We start from the raw sequence: 22506 nt of genomic DNA, 5'->3' as shown, positions 1-22506 counted from the left end.
GCAGACGTCCAGTGATCTACCGGTAGATCACGATTACCTGTTGGACATGTCTGGTCTAAAGCATGAGACAAACATGTGAGTATTATGTAGGCTGGGGTGTGTGTCGTATTTAGGGTGCAGCTGTTGCATAGCCAGATCATATTATTGATGATAAATGGAGAGAATGAGTGTTGTGTTAGTCTGTCTTGCCATATGTTCCCTGTGCATTTTAATTTTATAGTTGAGAGCTGCTGTTATATTATTTGGAGCGTTGCCACTGGCTACAACTTGGCATTTAGTGGATGTATTTTTTGCCATTGATTTCTCCTGGTATATAAAAGATTACTTAATAATTGAGCTGAGTAAATACAGTAATATAATGGTTTGGTTTGTATGGGGGTGTTGTGAGAATAAACTTTAAAAGAACCATATTGCTTACTTTGCAGGTGCTTTCGTTTACACACCCTATCTCATTCCATTCAGCTGAAACTTTTGAATCCCTCCTGGCTTGTCTGAAAATGGATGATGAAAAGGTGGCGGAAGCTGCACTGCAAATTTTCAAGAACACGGGGGGCAAAATTGAAGAGGATTTCCCACACATCAGATCGTGAGTTAAATACAGTACCTTTAGGCCGTCCATATTAAATTACAGTTTTAGAATTCTTGGGCAGAATTTAGCTCTTAGGGAAGTCAGTAATGAAACACTTAATTTTGATGACGTCGGGTTGCACCTGTTGCTTCCACTAAATAACAAGGTGCTGTCACCACCCTGGAACAGAAACAAGCCAAAGTCTGGCTTGTGTTATATATGAATCTGGGATCGTGGTTTATTTCTCTCCCCAAAAATTCATAAACAATAAGCAAGGAGCAAACCTTGGCTTGTAATTGTAGTTTGTTTGAAGCGAAACAAAGTATGAGCCTGGGTTCGCATATAAACGACAAATCAGACGGGCTTGTTTCCTGCCTGACGTGGCAGGACTGGATCAGGAAATAAGCCAAGTGTGGACTTTTTGAGCAGGGCACAACAGCATGCTTCTCATTCATGTTAAAACATAGTTTATGTTAACTGTGGTTTAATTTTATCTGAGAACCAGGCCATTATGTTAAAACAAAGCAAGCTCTGCTGATGATAGTTGCCAGGACACAGCTGGAGATGATGTATTTCTGTTGAAATTGGTTGACTTTTATTTTTCGCAGTCAACTTGAGGCCTGCATTGTTCGGTTTTCCTTAGCATAGTGCTGAGAGAAATGCTCCTCATATTGCTTAAAGTAAAAAAAATAAAAATAGAAAGGAAAGTCATAGATTTTAATACAAACGAGACAAGTATTTCGGTGCTCCAATTATCCTGAGAGACTGAAAATACATCCAGGGATCTTCAAAATGATAACCACAGACTTTCAGACCCTAAGGATTTTGGCTTGGTGGGCTTGCTCTCTGCATTCAGGGAAGACCTGTTTTTTTTCAGACTACTGTGGAAGAAAAATTAAGTACTTGAATATAGCTTTCGTGTTTCTCCCCCTCCACTTTGCAAAAAAAGGGGGGGGAGAAAACATTTTGACTGCTACATTGATATCTATTTAAAGCAAACAAAGGAAATGTGACAGATATACATTAATAAAAAAAACCTTTTTATTTTTAGTGCTTTGCTTCCAGTTTTGCATCATAAAGCTAAGAAAGGACCGCCTCGCCAGGCCAAGTATGCTATTCACTGCATCCATGCAATATTTTCCAGTAAAGAAACCCAATTTGCACAGATTTTTGAGGTAATGGGGGGGGGTTTCTTGGTGGGGGGAGGGGAATTTTAGAGCGGATTTGTATTTTTCTGGGAAACTGCCATAACTAAATGCTTGATACCCGAAAATATTGCAGTTATGTGTGGAGTTAAAATATGCTTCTTGAAGAACATTTGGTTCCATTCCTTGTTCTGTTTGTTTGGGGAAGAGCTATAGCTCCCTGGTAGGACATCTTCCTTGCCTGGAGACCCTTCTGGGTTTGGATGAACTGAACTACATGGACCAAAGTTCTGACTCAATATAAGGCAGTTTCCTGTGTTTCTGTGTTCTGAACAAAAGTGATTATTTTTAACTTAGTTCAAAAGACTGCTAATTAAGGGTATGTCAATTAAGTTTACTTTCATTAATAATTATTAATACTTAATGGCTGTATTTATTTTTTAGCCACTGCATAAGAGTCTAGATCCAACCAACCTTGAACACCTGATTACACCTCTGGTTTCCATTGGCCACATAGCCTTGTTGGCACCTGATCAGTTTGCTGCCCCATTAAAGTCCTTGGTGGCCACCTTTATTGTTAAAGACTTGTTAATGAATGACAGGGTAAGAACTTTTTTTTTTACTCATAACTTTATTTTTTACAGCAAGAAATTCAGAAACAGGGAAAATAAAGTACTACTTAAAATAATGGGGTCACAGAACATGTTTTTCCTTGCAAACATGAACATATATACAGCATTTTTTCCACAAGAGAAAACAAGCCAGCATTAGGTGTGCAGGATCCTAACTTACTCAACATACCATGGCTAAAACAAGCGATGGTTTAGCATTGCTGCAACTATAATCCATGCCTTCCGAGTTTGTGATTTTTGTTGGTAAAAGAAAAATCTATTTAGCTTACATGGTTAAATTGGTGTATGCCAGTCCTGTATTCCTGGTTTGGTTCATAAGAATAATATAATATATATCTATACAGAAGCTGTATATTAAGATGAAGTAGAGAAATAACAGTGGTCTTCTCTGAATATTGTATATGAAATAAATCATATAATCTTATTCAGATGCCAGGTAAAAAGACAACTAAGCTCTGGGTGCCGGATGAAGAGGTTTCTCCTGAGACACTTGCAAAGGTGAGTCACTTAAATACTTGTGTTTACATAATTATCTTCCTATCACATCTTTTTTTATTTGTCTACAGTGCTACTTTTACTTTCAGTATTATTTGTTAAAATAACCATCTCACACACAAATGGATGTCGCTATTTATTAAATTGTGGACACCATACATTTTACAGTTAGATAGCCGAGGCTTTAAAGCTTCTAATCAGATACGAATATAACTACTTCCTTGTAGCTACTTTCTCAGTAGTGGTGGTCTTAATCTTTGGCTTCACCTTATACAAAGGATGCTAGTTGTCCTCTGTTTAGAAAAAAAAGGTTACTATGTGAGAGCAATTGATACTACAAACCCACCTAAATGTCAGCTTTTGAAGGTTTATCTGTATGTGAATAGCTATGCATTCCTAGCCTGTCTTGGGTGTATACAGAAATTTGCTGCTTTAACAGTGGCATCACCTAGTGCTGTATACCATTATCTGTGCTCAATGACAGATCTTTGGGATACAGGTAGGTAGCCGTGTTGGTCTGCCGTAGTCAAAACAAAAAAATTCCTTCCAGTAGCACCTTAGAGACCAACTAAGTTTGTTATTGGTATGAGCTTTCGTGTGCATGCACACTTCTTCAGATTCTTCAGATCTTTGGGAAATAGTGATATAATTGACTGCTTAGTGTGGGAGATCCACTCTTTCCCCCATTTTGTGTTCATTTGTCTCCGAAGAGCCTAAATATGGATTTACAGTTGTTTTTATATCATGGAATTGTTATGGTCCATGAAGAATCCATGAAACTCCAGTAACTTGGAAGTCCAGTTCCTAATTAAATATAGCATTACATTTTTTCTTGCCTTTGCATTTTGTCCCCTGTCTTTCCTACTTTATCAGGCTTTGTGATTCTTCCTTAGTCCTGTCAGTCATTCTCTATGTACCATTTTACTTCTCTTCGAGGCCTACCACACAGTCACTAAATACATGTTGTGTTTAATGACTTCTGCCTCTCTGGTAGGGCAGGTTTTTTTCTTATGGCTGGAAGAACAACAGCAAGACACTCACTAGGGTGGTAGAGAACAGGTAACTGCCACAGAAGCCATTCTTGGTTGACCTTTCAAATATGGTGTGTGCTTCGAAGTAGGGCAACTTGGTCAGGAAGGCCTGCAAACTTAGCAAAGGCACAAAAGCAAATTCTGCACTGATCACCAACCATTGACCATGCTGGCTGGATCTGATTAGAACTTGGAAACAGCTTTATAGTCTACTATCTTCAGTAGTCAGGGACGTGGGTGGCGCTGTGGGTTAAACCACAGAGCCTAGGACGTGCCGATCAGAAGGTCGGCGGTTCGAATCCCCGCGATGGGGTGAGCTCCCGTTGCTCGGTCCCTGCTCCTGCCAACCTAGCAGTTCGAAAGCACGTCAAAGTGCAAGTAGATAAATAGGTACTGCTCTGGCGGGAAGGTAAACGGCATTTCCGTGCACTGCTCTGGTTCGCCAGAAGCGGCTTGGTCATGCTGGCCACATGACCTGGAAGCTGTACGCCAGCTCCCTCGGCCAATAAAGCGAGATGAGCGTCGCAACCCCAGAGTCGGTCATGACTGGACATAATGGTCAGGGGTCCCTTTACCTTTACCTTTATCTTCAGTAGTCAGTGGAACAGCAAGGTGAGAGGAAGGAGCAACTTACTCAAAAAGGAGAAGAGCCACAACTTGATGTGAATTAGCTTCTAAGCTGCTTTTGGTGGGATGGAGATTGTGTGTGTGTGTGTGTGTGTGTGTGTGTGTGTGTTTTCTCCCATTCACCAGATTATGCGGTTTCCTATAAAGCTTTTTTTTTTTTAACGAACAGCATTTTTAGAAAAGTGTCCTGCTATGTAATTACAGAGACATTATATTGATCTACTGTATTTGTTATAATTTGCCTCTGCTGTTTGTCATATTTGTTTCAGATCCAGGCCATCAAGATGATGGTTCGATGGTTGATAGGAATGAAGAACAACCTCAGTAAATCAGGAACTTCTACCCTGAGGTTGTTATCAACAATATTGCACAGTGATGGAGACCTGACAGAACAGGGGAAAATTAGGTATATAAATAATGGATTGAAACCTAGTTTGGGGGTAATTTATTTCAGCTGGCATAGAAAGTGGAAACATGTTATAACACTGATCCAGTGATATGCCTGCGAAACAGAATGCTGCTGTGTGCTGCTGCACATATGTGGTCAACATGGAGGGTGGTAGTGTTTAAACAAGTAATTGATGTTATTAAACTGCCAACTGGCCCCTCTGTTTACTTGCACATGTGGTTGTGGATTCCAAGTTCTTGAAGCTGTAGTAGACGCTATCAGTTTTTCTTTCTTCTTAAGGATTTTTTGTTGTTGTCCTTTATCACTTTCAAAGCACATAAAGTTTGCTAAACATTGTGTAGAAATCAGAAGATAAGACCGTCTCTGCCCACAGACTTGCAGTCTAATACACTGTGCACCAAAGGAAAATGGAAGGAAAGAGGAAAGCAAACAAGTTTAGGTCGCAATTTTTATAGTTTGAAATTGGCCCAGTTATATCTCAGCTTGTTAAGCTAAGATATGCAGAAGGTCTTTTTACCATGCACACAGCCCCTTTGCCCCTCACTTCTCTGCAAATCACAAGTTAACCCAAAAAGTCTCTAATCAGTCATTATTTTATGTTTTGTCTGAGCTTTGGAACAACCCAGGCCATGATTAAACCAATGTCAAACCATGGTTGAGTAGCCTGGCATGTCCCAGAGCTTGGCAACCATAGTTTCCCGTTCAATGATTAACAGAAGACTTCCTGGATTAATTGTGGCTCACGGGAAAGGGAGGAGTGAAACAGCTGCATGAAGAGGCCTTTGGATTTTTAAAGTTTGAGTCTCGGATCCAAGCTATTGGATACAGTTGAATCATCTGGAACATTCAAATGGAAATCTTTTATTTTTCTGCTGCTATTATTTTTATTAGTTTCAGCTTTTAAATTAGGTTAGCTTATTTGTATTTCTTTTTTAAAAAAGTTGTATTTATTTATGCAATTAATTGCTTTAATATATAATTTAAAAATTGTTAATACAGGTAGCTCGTGAAGGTTACATTCCTGGCCATTCTGCACATAAGCAAAATTGTGTAAAGCTAGCACGATCCCCCAGAACTCTCTCCACCTCCTGAGATCTGGTTGTTAAGCTTACTTAATGAGGTCTTGGCAAGTGACCTATCACACCCTCCCTGCAGCTTCACTTGCCCTCCTCCCCTTAGCCTTCCTCAATCCTCTTCTAGCTGCTGCTGCTGCTGCTTCTCCTTCTTAGACTCCTGCTGCTTCTCTCCCTGCAAACCCACAAACTTTTTTTTTGTTAAGCCCTCAAACTCGCTTATATATCTGGGTCTCCTTGTGCTGGGTTTTCCATGCTGCTGATTGGCTCCTTCCAGAGGCTGCTGGTGCTGCTCTTGGCATTGAAAGGAAGAGAAGGTGGGGGACTTTCTGTGCCCAGACCCCCTGCTGCCCCCATCTTTTGGCCTGCCCCACCCACTTCCTATTGAATTAATTACTTCCCGGCCAAATGCACAAAGCTGCAACAACCACGTTAGTGAAATAAGTGTGAGATGCTGTGAGCCGCTTTGGACACAAATTTGGCATCCAAAGTGGCATCCAAATAAACTACTGGTGGTGATATGTGAAGGCCAGCGCTCGTCTCTGCTTTATAAGCTGAGCTATGGTTGTTTGAATACTGCCACGCTGAGAAGGCAGATCATGTGATCTTGACAGGTGAGCCTTCCTGCCTTTCGGGTTACGCATAATGGGGGTTGTGAGAAAACAAATGCGAGCCAAGCATGAAGAGCCTTTGCACAATAATCTAATGGTTATTATCCTAATTAGTTCATATTCCGTTTCTTATTTTTCAGCAAACCTGATATGTCTCGTCTGAGGCTAGCTGCTGCGAGTGCTATTGTGAAGCTAGCCCAGGAGCCTTGTTACCACGAAATCATTACGTTAGAACAGTACCAGCTGTGTGCATTAGCTATTAATGTAAGTTAAACAGAAGGGCAGTGCTGGGCATTTGCATGCTAATTATACATAGCTTGACACAGTCAAAATTTTACAGTGTTAACGTGTGCAGCAAAGTACGTTGGACTTCTAAGAAAAGGTGAGCATATAGGGAACAAGTCATTGTTGTATAACATCTTTTTTTTCCCCCCAGGATGAATGTTACCAGGTTAGACAAGCATTTGCTCAGAAACTTCATAAAGGTCTAGCAAGGCTACGGTTGCCACTAGAGTATATGGCGATATGTGCACTGTGTGCAAAAGACCCCGTAAAAGAGAGAAGAGCGCATGCGAGACAGTGCCTTGTGAAAAACATCAATGTGAGAAGGGAATATCTGAAGCAGCATGCAGCAGTTAGCGGTAAGAAATGAAATGGAATAAGCAGAAGTTTGCAAAGGGTATTCTGATGGTCACAATGACACAGGCCCGGCCTAATCATTTCTAGATTAGGTTACTGTCCTGTGCTGTATGTGGGGCTGCCCTTAAAGCCAGTGAGAGCCAGTGTGGGGTAGTGGTTAAGAGCGGTAGTCTCGTAATCTGGTGAAACAGGTTCGTTTCCCCACTCCTCCACATGCAGCTGCTGGGTGACCTTGGGCCAGTCACACTTCTCTGACGTCTCTCAGCCTCACTCACCTCACAGAGTGTTTGTTGTGGAGGAAGGGAAAGCTGAATGTTAGCCGCTTTGAGACTCCTTAGGATAGTGATAAAGCGGGATATCAAATCCAAACTACTATACTACTACTACTACTACTCCTTCTTCTTCTCCTTCTCCTTCTCCTTCTTCTCCTTAAATTTCCTGGAAGCTTCAGCTGTGTATGTGCAGGAGCAAGGTTTCTGACCAAAGTTGCCTTTTGCGCAATATTGATGTCGTTGCCTCTCAGTTATTTCTAGGTTTAGGGCTGCAACTTTTTAAAGCCTTCATTCAGAAGTTGGAATCTTCTGGCCCCTCGCATATATGCACTTGTCTTTGTGGGTGTATTTGCATGAGATTGAAAATGATTTGTATTGGAATCTATATAAATTGAATATTCTTTGATCGCTATTATGAAGCAGTCTAAACCTTACTATTTCCCCCTCAATTTTACACTTTCAGAAAAACTCTTGTCGCTTTTACCAGAGTATGTTGTTCCATATACTATCCATCTTCTGGCTCATGATCCCGATTATGTCAAAGTTCAAGATATCGAACAACTGAAAGATATTAAAGAGTAAGACTTTCCAAAAAGATCAGATAACTTATACAATTGATAGTATGTGTCCGTCTGTTTTCATATGCTGATTTGTAGTTTGTATTAGTTTCGCTAAGGAAATTGCTTTTTCAATTCTCTCTTTTCCCAGACTAGAGAAATCAGTTAATTATTTTTAACCATTGTGAATAGAGAATCATTGAATTGTAAAGTTAGTAGGGACTTCAAGGGTTATTTAGTCCAACCCACTGCAATGCAGGAAATTAAGCTAAAGCATCCATGACAGATGACCATGCACTTTTGCAGAGTATATGGTTGTGTTTTCTGACAGTTGTATATTTAATAAAGAATTTTTCTTTTAGGTGTCTTTGGTTCATATTAGAAATATTGATGTCTAAAAATGAAAATAATAGCCATGCATTTATCAGAAAAATGGTAGAAAACATTAAACAGACAAAAGATGCTCAAGGACCCGATGACCCAAAAATGAATGAAGTAAGTTGAATTAAAATATTTGGATGCTGCAAATAGTTTTAGACCTAACATGTCTCCATCCCAGGAATTAGGATAATTGAATTTTGTGTGTGTGTGTGTGTGTGTGTGTGAGAGAGAGAGAGAGAGAGAGAGAGAGAGAGAGATATCAGTTACTCTATTATGATTTTTAGACACTTGCACAGTGCCTGCCCTGTTTCAAGAGTACTATATTATTAGGAATTAAGCTTTTTGTGAAGGTTGGCTGAGCAGCTGTGATTATCTAGGATGTTCATGCGCAATAAATAGATTTAATTAGTATCTATGTTATACAAATAAAACATATCAACAACATGAACACATACAAGTAAACCCATTCAAATAAGTGTGAAGTCTATGAACCAGTGGGTCACAAGTCAGATTCATGCAACTCATTGATAGCTTCTGATTCCTTGGGGAAGTTTCTTTAACAGGTTCCAACTTGACTCAACAATAGGCACTGGCTCTCCCAAGATTGTTGTAAGATAAATGCAACCCTTTATTCTTGCTCTGTCATTCTTTCTATAATTGTAGGAATTTATTATAATCATAGAGAGAATCATAGACCCACAAGGGTCATCTAGTCCAAACCCCTGCACTGCAGGAATCTTTTTGCCCAACACAGGGCTGCTGCTGCTGCTGCTTCTTCTTATCAGCTGTGCTTCTCTGTGAGATATGTTGTTCAAAAATCAGTCTTGACTCTAAAAATCCAAAGAAACAGCCCTTTATCATATCATAGGATGTTCATGAACATCCCAGCTGATCTGCTTGAATTGTGCTTGGCAAATGTATAAGAGGTTCTTAAGCCGCTGCTTTATAAATGTTGTTAGTTTTTTTAAAAAATGTATTTTATATTCCTCATAAGGGCTGTGCTGTAAAACAGGTGTCTTCAGGTTTTTCAGATCCAGGTCCCACTTTAACCCCAAACAAGCAATTGGGGACCCCATTTCTTAATCCTTTACCATATATTTACATGGTTGCTCTGCTTGTGCTGTGATCCACTTGGATCAGGCTGTGACTCACTAGTGAATCCCGACACACCAGTTAAAGTGCTGTAAAAGGTGGAACATATTGGGCAGTGTGTTCTTTCAGGATAAAATGAACTTTGTATTCTTCTTTCCTCTTATACTGAAGGTTGCTTCCATTTTTCATTGAACTGAAATGGGGGGCTGGACCATTTTAACCCTCAGATAATCTGGATTCCATATTTGCAGGCATTCATATGCTGAACAGAGAGGTGACATTATGTCATGCGCTGCAATATTCATCTCCCTCGTGTAGATTGATGGTGTTACAAAATATATATGAGCTTTTACATACAAAACTTGCTTTAGTTATAGCACTCTAGATATCTTGACTGTCTCAAACAATAATTCTCGTAAGTTTGACCCTTTCAAGACCTTTTGTGTTATAATTTAGGATGTTTTCTAATAGTGTTCAAAATCACTTTCTTTCCCTTCCCCAGAAACTTTACACGGTGTGTGATATAGCAATGAACATCATAATATCAAAGAGCACAACATATAGTTTGGAATCGCCCAAAGACCCTGTACTTCCAGCTCGGTATTTCACTCAACCAGACAAGGTAAAATTTGGCTTGTGGATTGGGACCTTTCCTTGTTGAATTGGGAAGTGAAGCCTATAGGTATGGGCTAGCTCTTCTGGAAGGCATGAACAAAAGTTTTGACCCTGCTTTCCAGAAGAGGAGTGAAGACTTACCTGCGTGCTCCACTCTTTGCTGACCAGAATAACATTTCATGGTAAGTGCAACTTATTACAAAGGGGAGCTGTTTTGTACTATGGCAGTGGTTATCAACCTGTGAGTTCCCAGATGTTGTTGGACTACAACTCCCATCATCCCTGACCACTGGTCATGCTGGCTAGGAATGATGGGAGTTGTAGTCCCATCTGGGGACCCACAGGTTGAGAACCACTGTTCTATGGTAACAAAACAACATAGTATCTGGAGGACTCTCAATTTTATAGACTTGAAAGATTAATAAATTCTACTCCATAATATTGTGTACAACACAGGGTATTCAGTCTTTATAAAGTGCTGCTGGGAAACTGGCTGTTTTTCATTAAATTTATCTGCTACCGTGATCATAATATTGAATAAAAAATCTGTTCTGATACCTATAAAAATAAAGCTTTTTTACTAGTGTGGCTCCCAAGAGCCAACCAAGAATACTGACTAAACTGCTATTGAAATATTTCTACTAATTAGTTTTGTTTCTCTTTGCAGAATTTCAGTAATACCAAAAACTATCTGCCTCCAGAAATGAAATCATTTTTCACGCCAGGAAAGGTGGGCTTTTGTATATACCTACTTAGTATTGCACCAAATTAAACTTATTTGTCTCACTCCCCCCTTTTTATTAAATGAGGTTTTTGTAAAAAGAAGAAGAAGAAGAAGAAACCCTGCAGATTAGAATGGTGGTTTTTAGATGAAACACACATGAGTACCAGGAAGCTGGCTTTTAAAAATGCCTAGAAAATATAATAAAGTTATTTGTCTAGTGCTGGAAAACAAAGAGAACAAACCAGACAAGTTACCTTTGGGGGAGCATTTCAGAATGCGGTGCCACATCCCACCTAATTTTTTGGGGGGAGCATCAGGAGAAGGCCCTACAGTAGTGATTTCAATGCACAGGCAGGTACATGTGACCAAAGTTGTCCTTCAGGCAGCCAGGTAGAATTTGAATTGTTCCCGAAAGGTGATTGGCAACCACCTGGTCTTAAAACGGGCAAGATGCGTTCCCTAGTCCCTATTTCCAATTAGCAACCTATTCTGAATTAATAGACGTTTCCAGTGTACTGCAGTGAACAAGTCTTGAGAGCAGGGCATGGATGACTGTGGCCGCAATATGTCTGACTTTGCTTGTGGAAGATGTTATGGGCGCAAGACTACAACTCCTTAGGAGTAAAAACTGCAACTTTTGTCTAGCCTTTTGTCTTGTCTTGAAACTTAATTTTTCAAGCTGTATATGTTAGGCTCTGGGATTGTCTACCGTAAACTGCAGGTTTGAAGATTGGTTTGTTACCTGAGAGACGGATATTCCTAATACTAAAAATAATAAGCTGAAACTGAGAATTTGCTTTCCCCCCTCCACCAGCCCAAAGCTGCCAACGTTCTTGGAGCAGTTAATAAGCCTCTTTCGTCAGCTGGCAAGCAGTCTCAATCCAAATCTTCACGAATGGAAACCGTAAGCAACGCCAGCAGTAATTCAAATCCATCCTCTCCGGGAAGAATCAAGGGAAGGTGGGTACACAGCAAAGCAATTAGCTTGTCAGTAGTTAATACATAAACCTTATATTAAACTTTCCCTTATACTGGTATTATTTAGTGGTATTCTAGTGTTAACTTCCAGAGGAGTGTCATTTTTTTGTATTTGATGCAACAAAATGTGCAGCCAAATTGGCAATTGGATCTTCAGATAGCCACAGTTGGGCAATCTAATCTATTTCTTTGAGCCTGCTATGTCATTTCTGTGACAGCCATATGCTGCCATCATTGCCTGACACATCTGTTAAATGAATGAAATGAATCTATCAATCAACGTTGACATTCTTGATACAGCTTGGCCTACCAGGATAATATAACAATAATACTCGAAAGCATGCCAAGTTACAGAATTGTATGTTAAGCTACTTTCATTTTTTTAAAATTTGAAGCAGGTTTTTGCTTAGGTCTAAACCAGGCTTCCTCAACCTCGGCCCTCCAGATGTTTTGAGACTACAATCGACCTTCATCCCTAACCACTGGTCCTGGTAGCTAGGGATCATGGGAGTTGTAGTCCCAAAACATCTGGAGGGCCGAGTTTGAAGAAACCTGGTCTAAATTTTGCCGTTACCTATATTGTGTGGCTTCAGTTAAGCTGAAGTTGCTGTATTTCAGCCTAACATTCCTTAGGATAGTGATGTGCTAAACAACATGAGAATTTCAGTTACCATGTACAGTGGTGCCCCGCAAGACGAATGCCTCGCAAGACGGGAAACCGGCAAGACGAAAGAGTTTTCCGTTTGCGAGTTGCGTCGCAAGACAAATTTCCCTATGGGCTTGCTTTGCAAGAAGAAAGCCCATAGGGAAATCTCCGGGGACCTCTTTTAAATGCTGGCGGTGGGGAGCAAAGCCTTCTCCCCCCGGCCTTCAGAAGAGGTCCAGGAAGGCCGGCGGGGGCCAAAAGGCTTTGCTCCCCACCGCCAGCATTTTAAAAGCGGTCCGGGATAGCAGGGAAGCGCTTCCCGCTATCCTGGACGGCTTTTGAAGGCAGGCGGGGGGGAGCAAAAACTTTTGCCCCCCGCCGGCCTTCAGAAGAGGTCCTGGACCTCTTCTGAAGGCCGGCGGGGGGCAAAAGTCTTTCCCGGACGGCTTTTGAAGCCTTCGCTGCCGCCCGCCAGCATTTTAAAAAACCCTGGGACAGCAGAGAAGTCCTCTGCTGTCCCGGGGTTTTTTAAAATGCTGGGGGTGGGAAGAAAAGCCCTTGTCCCCCCCCCCAGCCTTCAGAAGAGGTTGGGGGACAGACTGTCCCCGGACCTGGTCTGGAGGCGGTTTCCATAGGAACGCATTGATTGATTTTCAATGCATTCCTATGGGAAACCGTGCTTCGCAAGACGAAAAACTCGCAAGACGAAAAAACTTGCGGAACGAATTAATTTCGTCTTGCGAGGCACCACTGTACCAAGAGAAAGTGCTCCATAATAATAATTTCACAGAACTCTTGTATCTTTGGTCTTACGCAGATGTAACATTGACTTATGACTGGCAGTGCCTCTCAGGGTTTTGAACCTGGGGCCTTCCCGGTGCAAAGAATGTTCTCTCCTACTGAGACCCTGCCATTCCCTCTGCTACTTCCATACCGGAGAGACATTGTTGGGCATGGGGTCCTTCATAAAGGCAGAATCCTACATGCTCCCTTGCTTGCTATATGAGATTGCCATTATTTTTCTTACCGGTTGGGTGGGGTGGAACAGAACTGCAGAGCTCTTTACTGAAATGGCAACACAGAAAGTACAGAAGTGAAATCTTTTGTTGCTGGAGTTAGCCAGTGCTGACAGACAAAGCACAGGTGCAATGGGGGCTGCTGCCCCTGGTGGGAGAAGTGGAGAAGCCTGCAGGCTTGTTCCTTGAGATTTCCACAACAACAGGAAGGAGAAAAATAAGCTCCTTTATTTCCCCTCGCCTGCCATCATTGTCTGCCACAGGTTTGCTCCCCCTTCCTGGCCTTGCTTGTCCACCTGCTCGATTGAACTGTCCCCCCCCCCCCCGGCTCAAGTGAGCCATGGCTCAGGCAAGGCACAAAGGAACAGAAGGGTTGGGTGTAGCAGCTCCCCAGCAACCATCCTGGTCTGATGCTACTGAGGCTGCAGTGGTGGCATTGGCAGGAGGCGCACAGCAGCGACAGAGCAGGGTGATTCCTGGAGATTTGCCATGAGCTGTCCTGGCTGTTCCTCTACATCTCCCCTGGATTACCCACCACCCACCCTAGTTGCCTGGACTGCCCACCAGCTTCTCTGCCATCGTGCTGCAGTGTGCCGGCATCATTACAATTCTACTGTATAGTAAGAAAGGCACCCTATGAAAAAAGCTGATGTATGGATAGGGATTCTTTTTCAGTGACTTCCTTTGAGTTGAAATGGAACAAAAGGGAAGCTATTTTTCCCTACTTGAGAGGGGTATTCCTGTTCCTCTCATGGGCATAGCCAGGATTTTCATGGGGGGGGGCAAAACCTCAGATTAGTATTGATTTTTATTGATTTGGGAGGGGCAGCTGCCCCCCCGGCTACTCCCCATGCATTGGGGTCACTTGGATCAGGTTTTAGTCCCCAGTGAATGTACCCCTTTATTGTCTTCCTTTTAAGTGAATGGATGCCATTCCTTCCTTTGGGAAAAAGTGTATTTCGGGACAACAGTGCACTGAGGGTAGACTTTCTGCCTGCTAGGTCTTCAAGAGACATAGTATATTTATGGGATAGCACCTGTCCTCCCACCCCCGGTATTCTTGAAATATGCAGGTATATCTGTCGTAATAGATGATAAATTTATGTTGGAGGCTAATAGAAATTTATCTAAAAATCCATTAAGAATAGTTTGTTGCTTCGGGCCTTTTCCTGAAGCCATTGTTAATTTGATACTAAGTCAGAAGTGGCAGAATTAATTATATTTCTAAAAAGTCTTTGAATATGTGTGTTATAGACTTGATAGTACTGAAATGGACCACAGCGAAAATGAAGACTATACAATGGCTTCGCCTTTGCCTGGAAAGAAGAATGACAAGAGAGATGATTCTGAAATTGTAAGGATGAATTAAGTGTATTGTGGTTTCCCCCCTCCACTGGGTATCTAAACATAAAGAAAAGAAAAGAATACACTTGAAAATCTCATTGAAAATTTAAAATGGCACCAGCTTTTGAAAATTAGCACATTTGCTTTTGAAGCCCCAACTCTGGTCAATGCCTGTCCACATGGCCAGTGGTTAGCAAGGGTGGAAGTAGGAGTCAACCACATCTGGAGGGCACCAGTCTGGGGACAACATGAACTAAGAAGATGCAAAGTTGATTAGGTTCCATAGGTTACAGTTGCTGCAGGTTTGGTTTTGCACATTCTCAGGCAGGAAGACAAACATGCACAGGTGTTGCAAGTCACTGCAGCAGCTCCCTTGCCGCCCATGTCTCTTGGTCCTACATACACCATGAGACAGCACTCCAGGTCTTACCCCTTCCCTCAGATCATGTGCTTTGCCACACCCACAAAGAGACACAAACAACCCATAATCAAGCCTCAGCAACCAGCCTTAATCCAAAAGTCACAATCTCACTCTCTTCAGTCTCTTTCACCAATACATTGAAAATGCCCCTTTTACATGTCCTGGTCATGAACTCCCGGAGATTGCAGGCAGCTAAGTAGAACTGCTGCAGGCTATTAACTCCTCCCCCAACTCACTTTAACCTTGCTTTTAACCCCCTCCCCCTCAGATTATGTGCTCTCACAATACAGTGGTACCTCTGGATCCGAACGAGATCCGTTCCAGAGCCCTGTTCGCATCCTGAAGAGAATGCAACCCGCGTCTGTGCGTGCGTGGGTTGCAATTCGCCGCTTGCGCGCATGTGTGTGACGTCATTTTGACCATCTGCACATGCGCAAGCGGCGAAAACCGGAAGTGATGCGCCCCGTTACTTCTGGGTCACTGTGGAGCGCAACCCGAAAATACTTAACATGAAGCTACTTCAAACCGAGGTATGACTGTAAAGCCAAAAAGGTTAAGAGATAAGATTTTAAGTTAAAAGGATAAAACCCTGCAACCCATTTTAGGAGGGCGTCACTTGATCTTGAATCTGTTTTCCGAAGTAGAATCTTGAAGATATTTGATGGGAGAAGTAATTTTCTCTTTGTTCCTTAGTCAGATCTGGAAAAGCCCAGAGGAAGGAAGAAAATCATTACAGACTCAGAAGAAAAATTGGGTATAGACGACCTGAATAAACTAGGACAAGAACCAAAACTTAGGAGTGGTCAGCGTGGGAGAAAGAGAGCAGCGGCCATTTCAGAGTCTGAGGAACCTCAGTGGTCAGAGGAAAAGAGACTAAAGGAAGATGTGCTAGAAAGTGAAGATGAGCAAAATAGCCCACCAAAGAAGGGGAGAAGAGGGCGCCCTCCCAAGGCTGCTACGCAAAAGGAAGAGCCAGTAGTAAAGGCTCCTAAAAGAGGTAGGAAAAAAGCCACACCAGTAAAACCTGTAGAGGAAGAAGAGGAGGAGGAAGAGGAGGAGGAGGAAGAAGAAAGGCAAAATATCGAGCAGAAGCCAAAAGGTCGGCAGTACAAGACGCCAAGGAAAGCACAACAGAGGTATTCCCCCCTCTTTTGATATCCGCTTTCTAACTCCCAACGTCTTTTAATTCTAAATCTGCTGTGTAACTTTGAGATATGCTTCCCAAACAGGTCTGAATCATCTGAAATAAGTACAGCTGAATCGAACCAATCCACACCACAGAAAAGGCGAGGGAGACCACCAAAAACACCACCGTCGCAGCAGAAAAAAGGGTGAGTGTGAGGTGAATTTAATATGGGGTACATTAAATTGGGGTACATTAATATGGGGTACATTAAATAGGGGACGCAGGTGGCGCTGTGGGTTAAAGCCTCAGCGCCTAGGACTTGCCGATCGAAAGGTCGGCGGTTCGAATCCCTGCGGCGGGGTGCGCTCCCGCTGCTCGGTCCCAGTGCCTGCCAACCTAGCAGTTCGAAAGCACCTCCGGGTGCAAGTAGATAAATAGGGACCGCTTACCAGCGGGAAGGTAAATGGCGTTTCCGTGTGCGGCTCTGGCTCGCCAGAGCAGCGATGTCAAGCTGGCCACGTGACCCGGAAGTGTCTCCGGACAGCGCTGGCCCCTGGCCTCTTAAGTGAGATGGGCGCACAACCCCAGAGTCTGTCAAGACTGGCCCGTACGGGCAGGGGTACCTTTACCTTTACCTTACATTAAATTTAGTTTTAAAATTTTGATACCTCAGATAATTCCGCCAAAATTGTTAACTTGCTGGGCAGTGCTCTTAATGTCCCTCCAGAGTTTTGCAGCAACCTTTGAACATGTATGCACTGTAAGGGCTTATGGGAAATAAGTTCAGTTTTGCTTAAATGCTGTGATGACCTGTGCTTAACACTCCTCGATTAATACACTTGATTTGTGGTTTGCCATTTTAGAAGAGCTGGACGGTCAAAGCAAACAGCAAGTAAAGAAAATGAATCAACTGAAGAGATGGATGTATTTCAAAGTAGTTCCCCTGTTCAGGACATTCCCCAAGAAGTAACAATGGAGGAAGAGGAAGTTTCTACAGTCAGAGTAAGCAAATGTTTGTGTATTGCAGCTACCTATTAAATCTGTTCATTTCATTTCCCCTCGGTTTGAATTATTTTATTACATATAGCTACAAATGTTTCAAGAGGTACAGAAACAAACAATGGCTTGCTTGCCTGCCTGTTTTAACATCATTTGATAATCACATGTCTTAAAGTTTGATCTTCAGCAAAGAGACACCTTCTGTACCTACATTTACTGTGGGAAGTGAAATGAATGGGTTTTATTGTGGGGTAGGCCAATCATTTACATGCCACACTACAAGAGAAGTGAGCACAGTGGGAATCTAAGTTAACTGTGCTTAATGTGATCCAATGTCTTAATTCAAATAAGCACTCATTACATGATATATTACTAGTAAGCCTCACCATCTTCCTGATTCTGCCTAGTCCCATTGAAATCAACTCTTTCATGATACCCCTCTGAAATAAATGAATGGAACAAGTTTTTTTAGGGTTGCCATATTTCAAAAAGTGAAAATCCGGACACAAATGTTGTTGAGCTTTTTTTTTTTTTGCAAAATCTCTCCTACCCCCCCCCCCCCCGGGAAGTTCTGTTTTAGGAAATTCATGAAATAAAACAACTCTTCTGATATGGCCTGCCATTTTCGAAAATTCCGTCCGGATGCCATTTGACGGATGAATGGCAGCCCTAGTTTTTTGGCATTAGACCCATCGTCTTTTCAGGGAGCAGAACATTTTCATGTAGTAATGGTTCTTTTCTCCTATATCTAAATCATACTTTTAAAAGGTTATTTTAAAACAGGCATAGGCAAACTCAGCCCTCCAGATATTTTGGGACTACAACTCCCATCTCCCATCATCCCTAGCTAACAGCACCAGTGGTCAGGGATGATGGGAATTGTAGTCCAAAAAAAAACATCTGGCGGGCCGAGTTCGCCTATGCCTGTTTTAAAAGGTAGCTGGAAGTACAAACCAGGGTTGATAAGGAGCCATTGGCCACCCAGCTGCACAATTTAAGATGAATTTGGGTTGTGCGTCCCATTTCTGCTTTTGGTTCTTGATGGAGCAGGTGGTGAGTCGTGTGGAAGCCTGTTTAGCTAGACAGATCTCTTTTCTGGATTACAGCCTATAACTCTTCATCTGGTGTTTTTCCCTCAGGTGAGCCGGAGGACATCCAAAAGGGAAAGGCGATGAACAATCCACGTTCCCAGCCTTTGGAGTGAAGTCTTTTTGAAGAATGCTCTTATTATGCATAGTTTCAGGCTGAAGGAAGCTGTTGGTGCTCAGAGTGGGGTTGCTGAAGGAAGTTAGACCAATCTTTTGTTTCCCGCCCTTGCATTTGGAGTTCCTAAGTCACAAGCATAAGCCACACAAATGTTAATATCATTAACTGTGGGTTCTTGTGAAGTGTAATGTGCACTGGCTATATAAACACATGGAGTAAAGAAACCACCTGTAAATAATCCTTTTTTTAAAAAAGAAATGTTTCTGACTTCTAAAGTGCTTGTATAGCTTTTACAGCGGCTTTAAACCTGACAGTACCAGACTGTTTGTTAGATATGTTTATTTCGAAAAAGGGAGGGTTGGGGGGGGGGAGTTAGAATGGATATCAAGCAATATCTGTCAGTGTCTGTATTTTTATTTTTATTGGCATTTAACTGTGAACAAATTATCAGCTTGAGAAATAGTGACACTTCTGACACTATTTGCTTGAAAAAGGAAATACATGATCTCTTTATCTTTATGTATCTAATCCAGTGTTTACCTTTGGCACCCATCTGTCTTCGAAGGTGCCAAATTGATTTTGAATGATGTGGGATAAAATAATACAGCCAGATGCAGATTTGTGAAAGTCGATTCATTTTATGCACCTCAGTATTGATTCCAGACTCCTGGACCTCTCGTGGCATTGAGCATTAAAAAAAGAAGAAGATTTAATATGTTAATTTTTTATGTGTTAATAAATAATGTAATGAAATCCTATCCCCTTATTTTTCCTTATTGGTTTAATCTGCTGTATCAATAAAATTCTGTAACTGAATTTTTAATAGTCTAGTATGTCAATGTGTATATTTCCTCTTGAACATTATGTTCGCAAAGAGCAAATTATTACATTATAATATGAAACCTGGTACCTGAACTTTAGTGAAAAAGCAGGTTTTATAACCATGTAAAAATCGGAAAGAAAATTTTATTGATGCAGTCTGTCTTTATAAAGCTGTTCTTTCTTCAGAGCCAAGTGTTTTGTATTTCACAGTGAGTTGCATGTTTATGAGAAAAATGTAATGAAATTGCAATGTAATTTTTTAAGTCTTATCTGGCTGTAGGATATGCTACCTTGCCTCATGAGAAGAACGTTCTACCAAGAGTTTATTGTACTTTCTTCTTTGTTAACCAAAATTTTTATTTTTGTGAGTGAGGTTATGGGCAGTTAGGGGGTGGGACTTAGGAGGGCCGTGTTTTCATTTGAATGATCAGCTGCAGAATATTCCAGTCAGGGTATTCAAAATCTGTATGAAGCATCACTTTATGTCCTACCTTAAAGTGATTGAACTTTGTTTCTGGAGTAAAATTACAAAAAAGTAAAAGAAAAGAAAAGAACAACTAGGGGAAAACTCCTTAAGGCATTGTCCTGTATTCAGTTTTACAAACTGTCTTTGAACCAAAATGTATAGGTTACTATTTATGCTTAGCCAAGCACACTTTATAGTTTTAACATGCTGTTTTCCTCCTGCTTACTAGCAGTAAATGTAAAAGAATCTAATTTTAACTTATTAATATTTTATCTCATGGAATAATGGGACATTGTCATAAAATTAACAAAAGGCATCCTTTTAAGTTATAATTCCAAGGAAGTATATGCTGGGGAAGGGATGTGAGACATCATGGTAGTTAGCAAACATGTTTGCAAGTATATTTTTCAGAGGTGATTCAACTTTTTTCTAAGCTTTTTTTATTATATAATTTGTATTGATTTGTATTATTATTCAGCAGCAGCAATAGACAAAGCCAGACAGTTTGTGTTGATCAAGCTGTTCTGATTAAGTGCTTTTTGTAGTGGCTCTTTTAGCTAGTAATTACTGTTCTTCAGCTGTCCTATATTTTTATGCCCGTAGTTCTGGGTAAACAGCTGTCTGAAAACATTAGCTGAAGGTAGCTCAGATGACTTCACTTAGAAACTTCCCTAGCACAAAGTAACCTCAGTGGTTCACAAAGTTTAGCAGTGCAAATGAGAGTTTTTATATCCTAGGGGGGTGGGAAAAGGAGGTTAGCACCGCATTTTCTTCACTGACAATATTGCACTGACAACATTTACGGAGTATATATCTTAAGACCATTTTATACAAAGTATGGAACAGATATTGAAACTACTTGCAGACTGTTGAAGATTTATTTGCATGGACATAGTTTGGTCATATTTCCATTAATATTGCTGCACATCAGTTAATCATAAAATGCCAATGTTTAAATTTAATCTATAGTTTTGCAGTTTAAATGTTCATTTCTTGCATTTTAATATGTAATTGGGAAAACAGGTGCAGATGACAATGTTTATAAACCTTTTAGGTTTTATCCTCCTCATACACGTATAATGAATATCTTATGTACTAACACTTTGAGATCTGCATACAGTAGCTGCAGTAAAATAATGTATAAAGAGACTATACGCTAAGATTCAGTTAGCGTGCTCTTCAATTATGTTCAGTTTATAGTATGTACTGTATAACATTAAACAGTCAAATTGAACTCCCTGTTACAAGTTCAAGTATGAAATTATTATGATTACAGTAAGTTATATTGCAACAGTCTGCAGCCAATCATACTAATCCATTTTAAAAGATACCATTTTCTTGCTGCAGTGCAACTGGAAACAGTGATTTCTCGCTCTCTCTGTACTTTTTTTTTTAAAAAAAGGCAAAACTCTTCAAACAACTTCCAAAGGTTTTTCCTAATACTTTTCTCTGCATCAGTTCCTAAAAATGCAGTTATGCTAGATACGTTTAGATTACAATTTCAATCTCTGTTATGGGGGGGGGGGCAAGGCAGGGGGATGAACACACACACTTTTTCATCAGTTCTAGGCTTCTAATTAAATAGTGAATTTCTCACCGATTTTGCCTTGTGGTTTCCTGAGGGCTGTTCAGGGGCTAGTCTGGGTTGGCATCACAATGTCTTGCAAATCCCAGCTGACTATCGCTCCTGATCTTGCAAATTTAGAGTATTGTTGTTGACCTGAGGGGAGAGACACAGTTGGAAGTGCAACAGAGGATAACAGTGGCCAGAGGACCCAATCATAGTAACATGGCAAGGGGTACCAGAAAAGAGGTGAACTCATCTCAAGGCAAATACAACCCTTCTCTTTTAGATCTCTTTGTCACGGCCATCTGAAGTCTGGGAGATTACTACCATTTTAGTCACCAGAAATGCCTGCTGTCAGTACAGAGGTCAGCTCATATTAAACCAGGAAGGTGCAGTGGTAAGGACCCATTAGAAGGTATGCATAGTCACAGTGGGAGAAAGGATACAACTTTTCTTTGTGGTTTTAGTGATTTTTTTTGGAGGCGGCCACACAGAGTTAAGGTTGTCTTTTAACTAATGTGGCTTTACAGTGGTACCTCTGGTTATGAACTTAATTTGTTCCGGAGGTCCTGAAACCGTTCTTAACCTGAGGTACCACTTTAGCTAACGGAGCCTCTCGCTGCCGTGTGATTTCTGTTCTCATCCTGAGGTAAAATTCTTAACCTGAGGTACTACTTCCGGGTTAGTGGAGTCTGTAACCCAAAGTGTTTGTAACCCGAGGTGTTTGTAACCCAAGGTACCATTGTATTTCTTAAGATGTAGGCTCTCACTGAGCAATATATTCTGAAGAAGACGTTATTGTTCTTGGGCATACAGAAATTAGAATTTCTGAACCAGCAGGCACAGGAGACTTAATTCTGATTTATTGAGATATGTGTGCTACCTGGTCGGCAGTTTGTTTAAATTTACCCTGTGCAGTTAATAACTCTTGGCTGAGCGACTCTTGCTTGGTTCCCATTTTTAGTGTCCTTGGTTCCCCTAGAAGATACTAGATCAAACCATCACAATTTGTGCCTTGCTTGACAACTCTGGGATGACTGGATA

The 22506-nt window shown here is 41.2% G+C and overlaps 1 protein-coding gene across 1 annotated transcript in view; it reads left to right on the top strand.

Annotated features, from left to right (window-relative positions):
- Positions 1 to 21134, top strand: part of PDS5B (PDS5 cohesin associated factor B) — a 64463-nt gene extending 43329 nt beyond the window's left edge. Inside the window, exons 19-35 of the mRNA XM_081909295.1 lie at positions 426 to 586; positions 1620 to 1743; positions 2158 to 2316; positions 2775 to 2843; positions 4768 to 4904; positions 6732 to 6855; positions 7028 to 7232; positions 7966 to 8080; positions 8422 to 8554; positions 10035 to 10154; positions 10815 to 10877; positions 11686 to 11831; positions 14766 to 14865; positions 15970 to 16412; positions 16506 to 16607; positions 17266 to 17404; positions 18541 to 21134. Coding sequence (XP_081765421.1) covers positions 426 to 586; positions 1620 to 1743; positions 2158 to 2316; positions 2775 to 2843; positions 4768 to 4904; positions 6732 to 6855; positions 7028 to 7232; positions 7966 to 8080; positions 8422 to 8554; positions 10035 to 10154; positions 10815 to 10877; positions 11686 to 11831; positions 14766 to 14865; positions 15970 to 16412; positions 16506 to 16607; positions 17266 to 17404; positions 18541 to 18576 — 2376 coding nt within the window. The 3' untranslated portion in view covers positions 18577 to 21134. The remainder of the gene's footprint in view (positions 1 to 425; positions 587 to 1619; positions 1744 to 2157; positions 2317 to 2774; positions 2844 to 4767; positions 4905 to 6731; positions 6856 to 7027; positions 7233 to 7965; positions 8081 to 8421; positions 8555 to 10034; positions 10155 to 10814; positions 10878 to 11685; positions 11832 to 14765; positions 14866 to 15969; positions 16413 to 16505; positions 16608 to 17265; positions 17405 to 18540) is intronic.
- The last annotated feature ends 1372 nt before the right edge of the window (positions 21135 to 22506 follow it).

Source organism: Podarcis melisellensis, assembly GCF_964234715.1.
Source record: "Podarcis melisellensis genome assembly, chromosome: 4".
Classification (NCBI taxonomy): domain Eukaryota; kingdom Metazoa; phylum Chordata; class Lepidosauria; order Squamata; family Lacertidae; genus Podarcis; species Podarcis melisellensis.
This window is presented reverse-complemented; position numbering and strand designations above follow the sequence as displayed.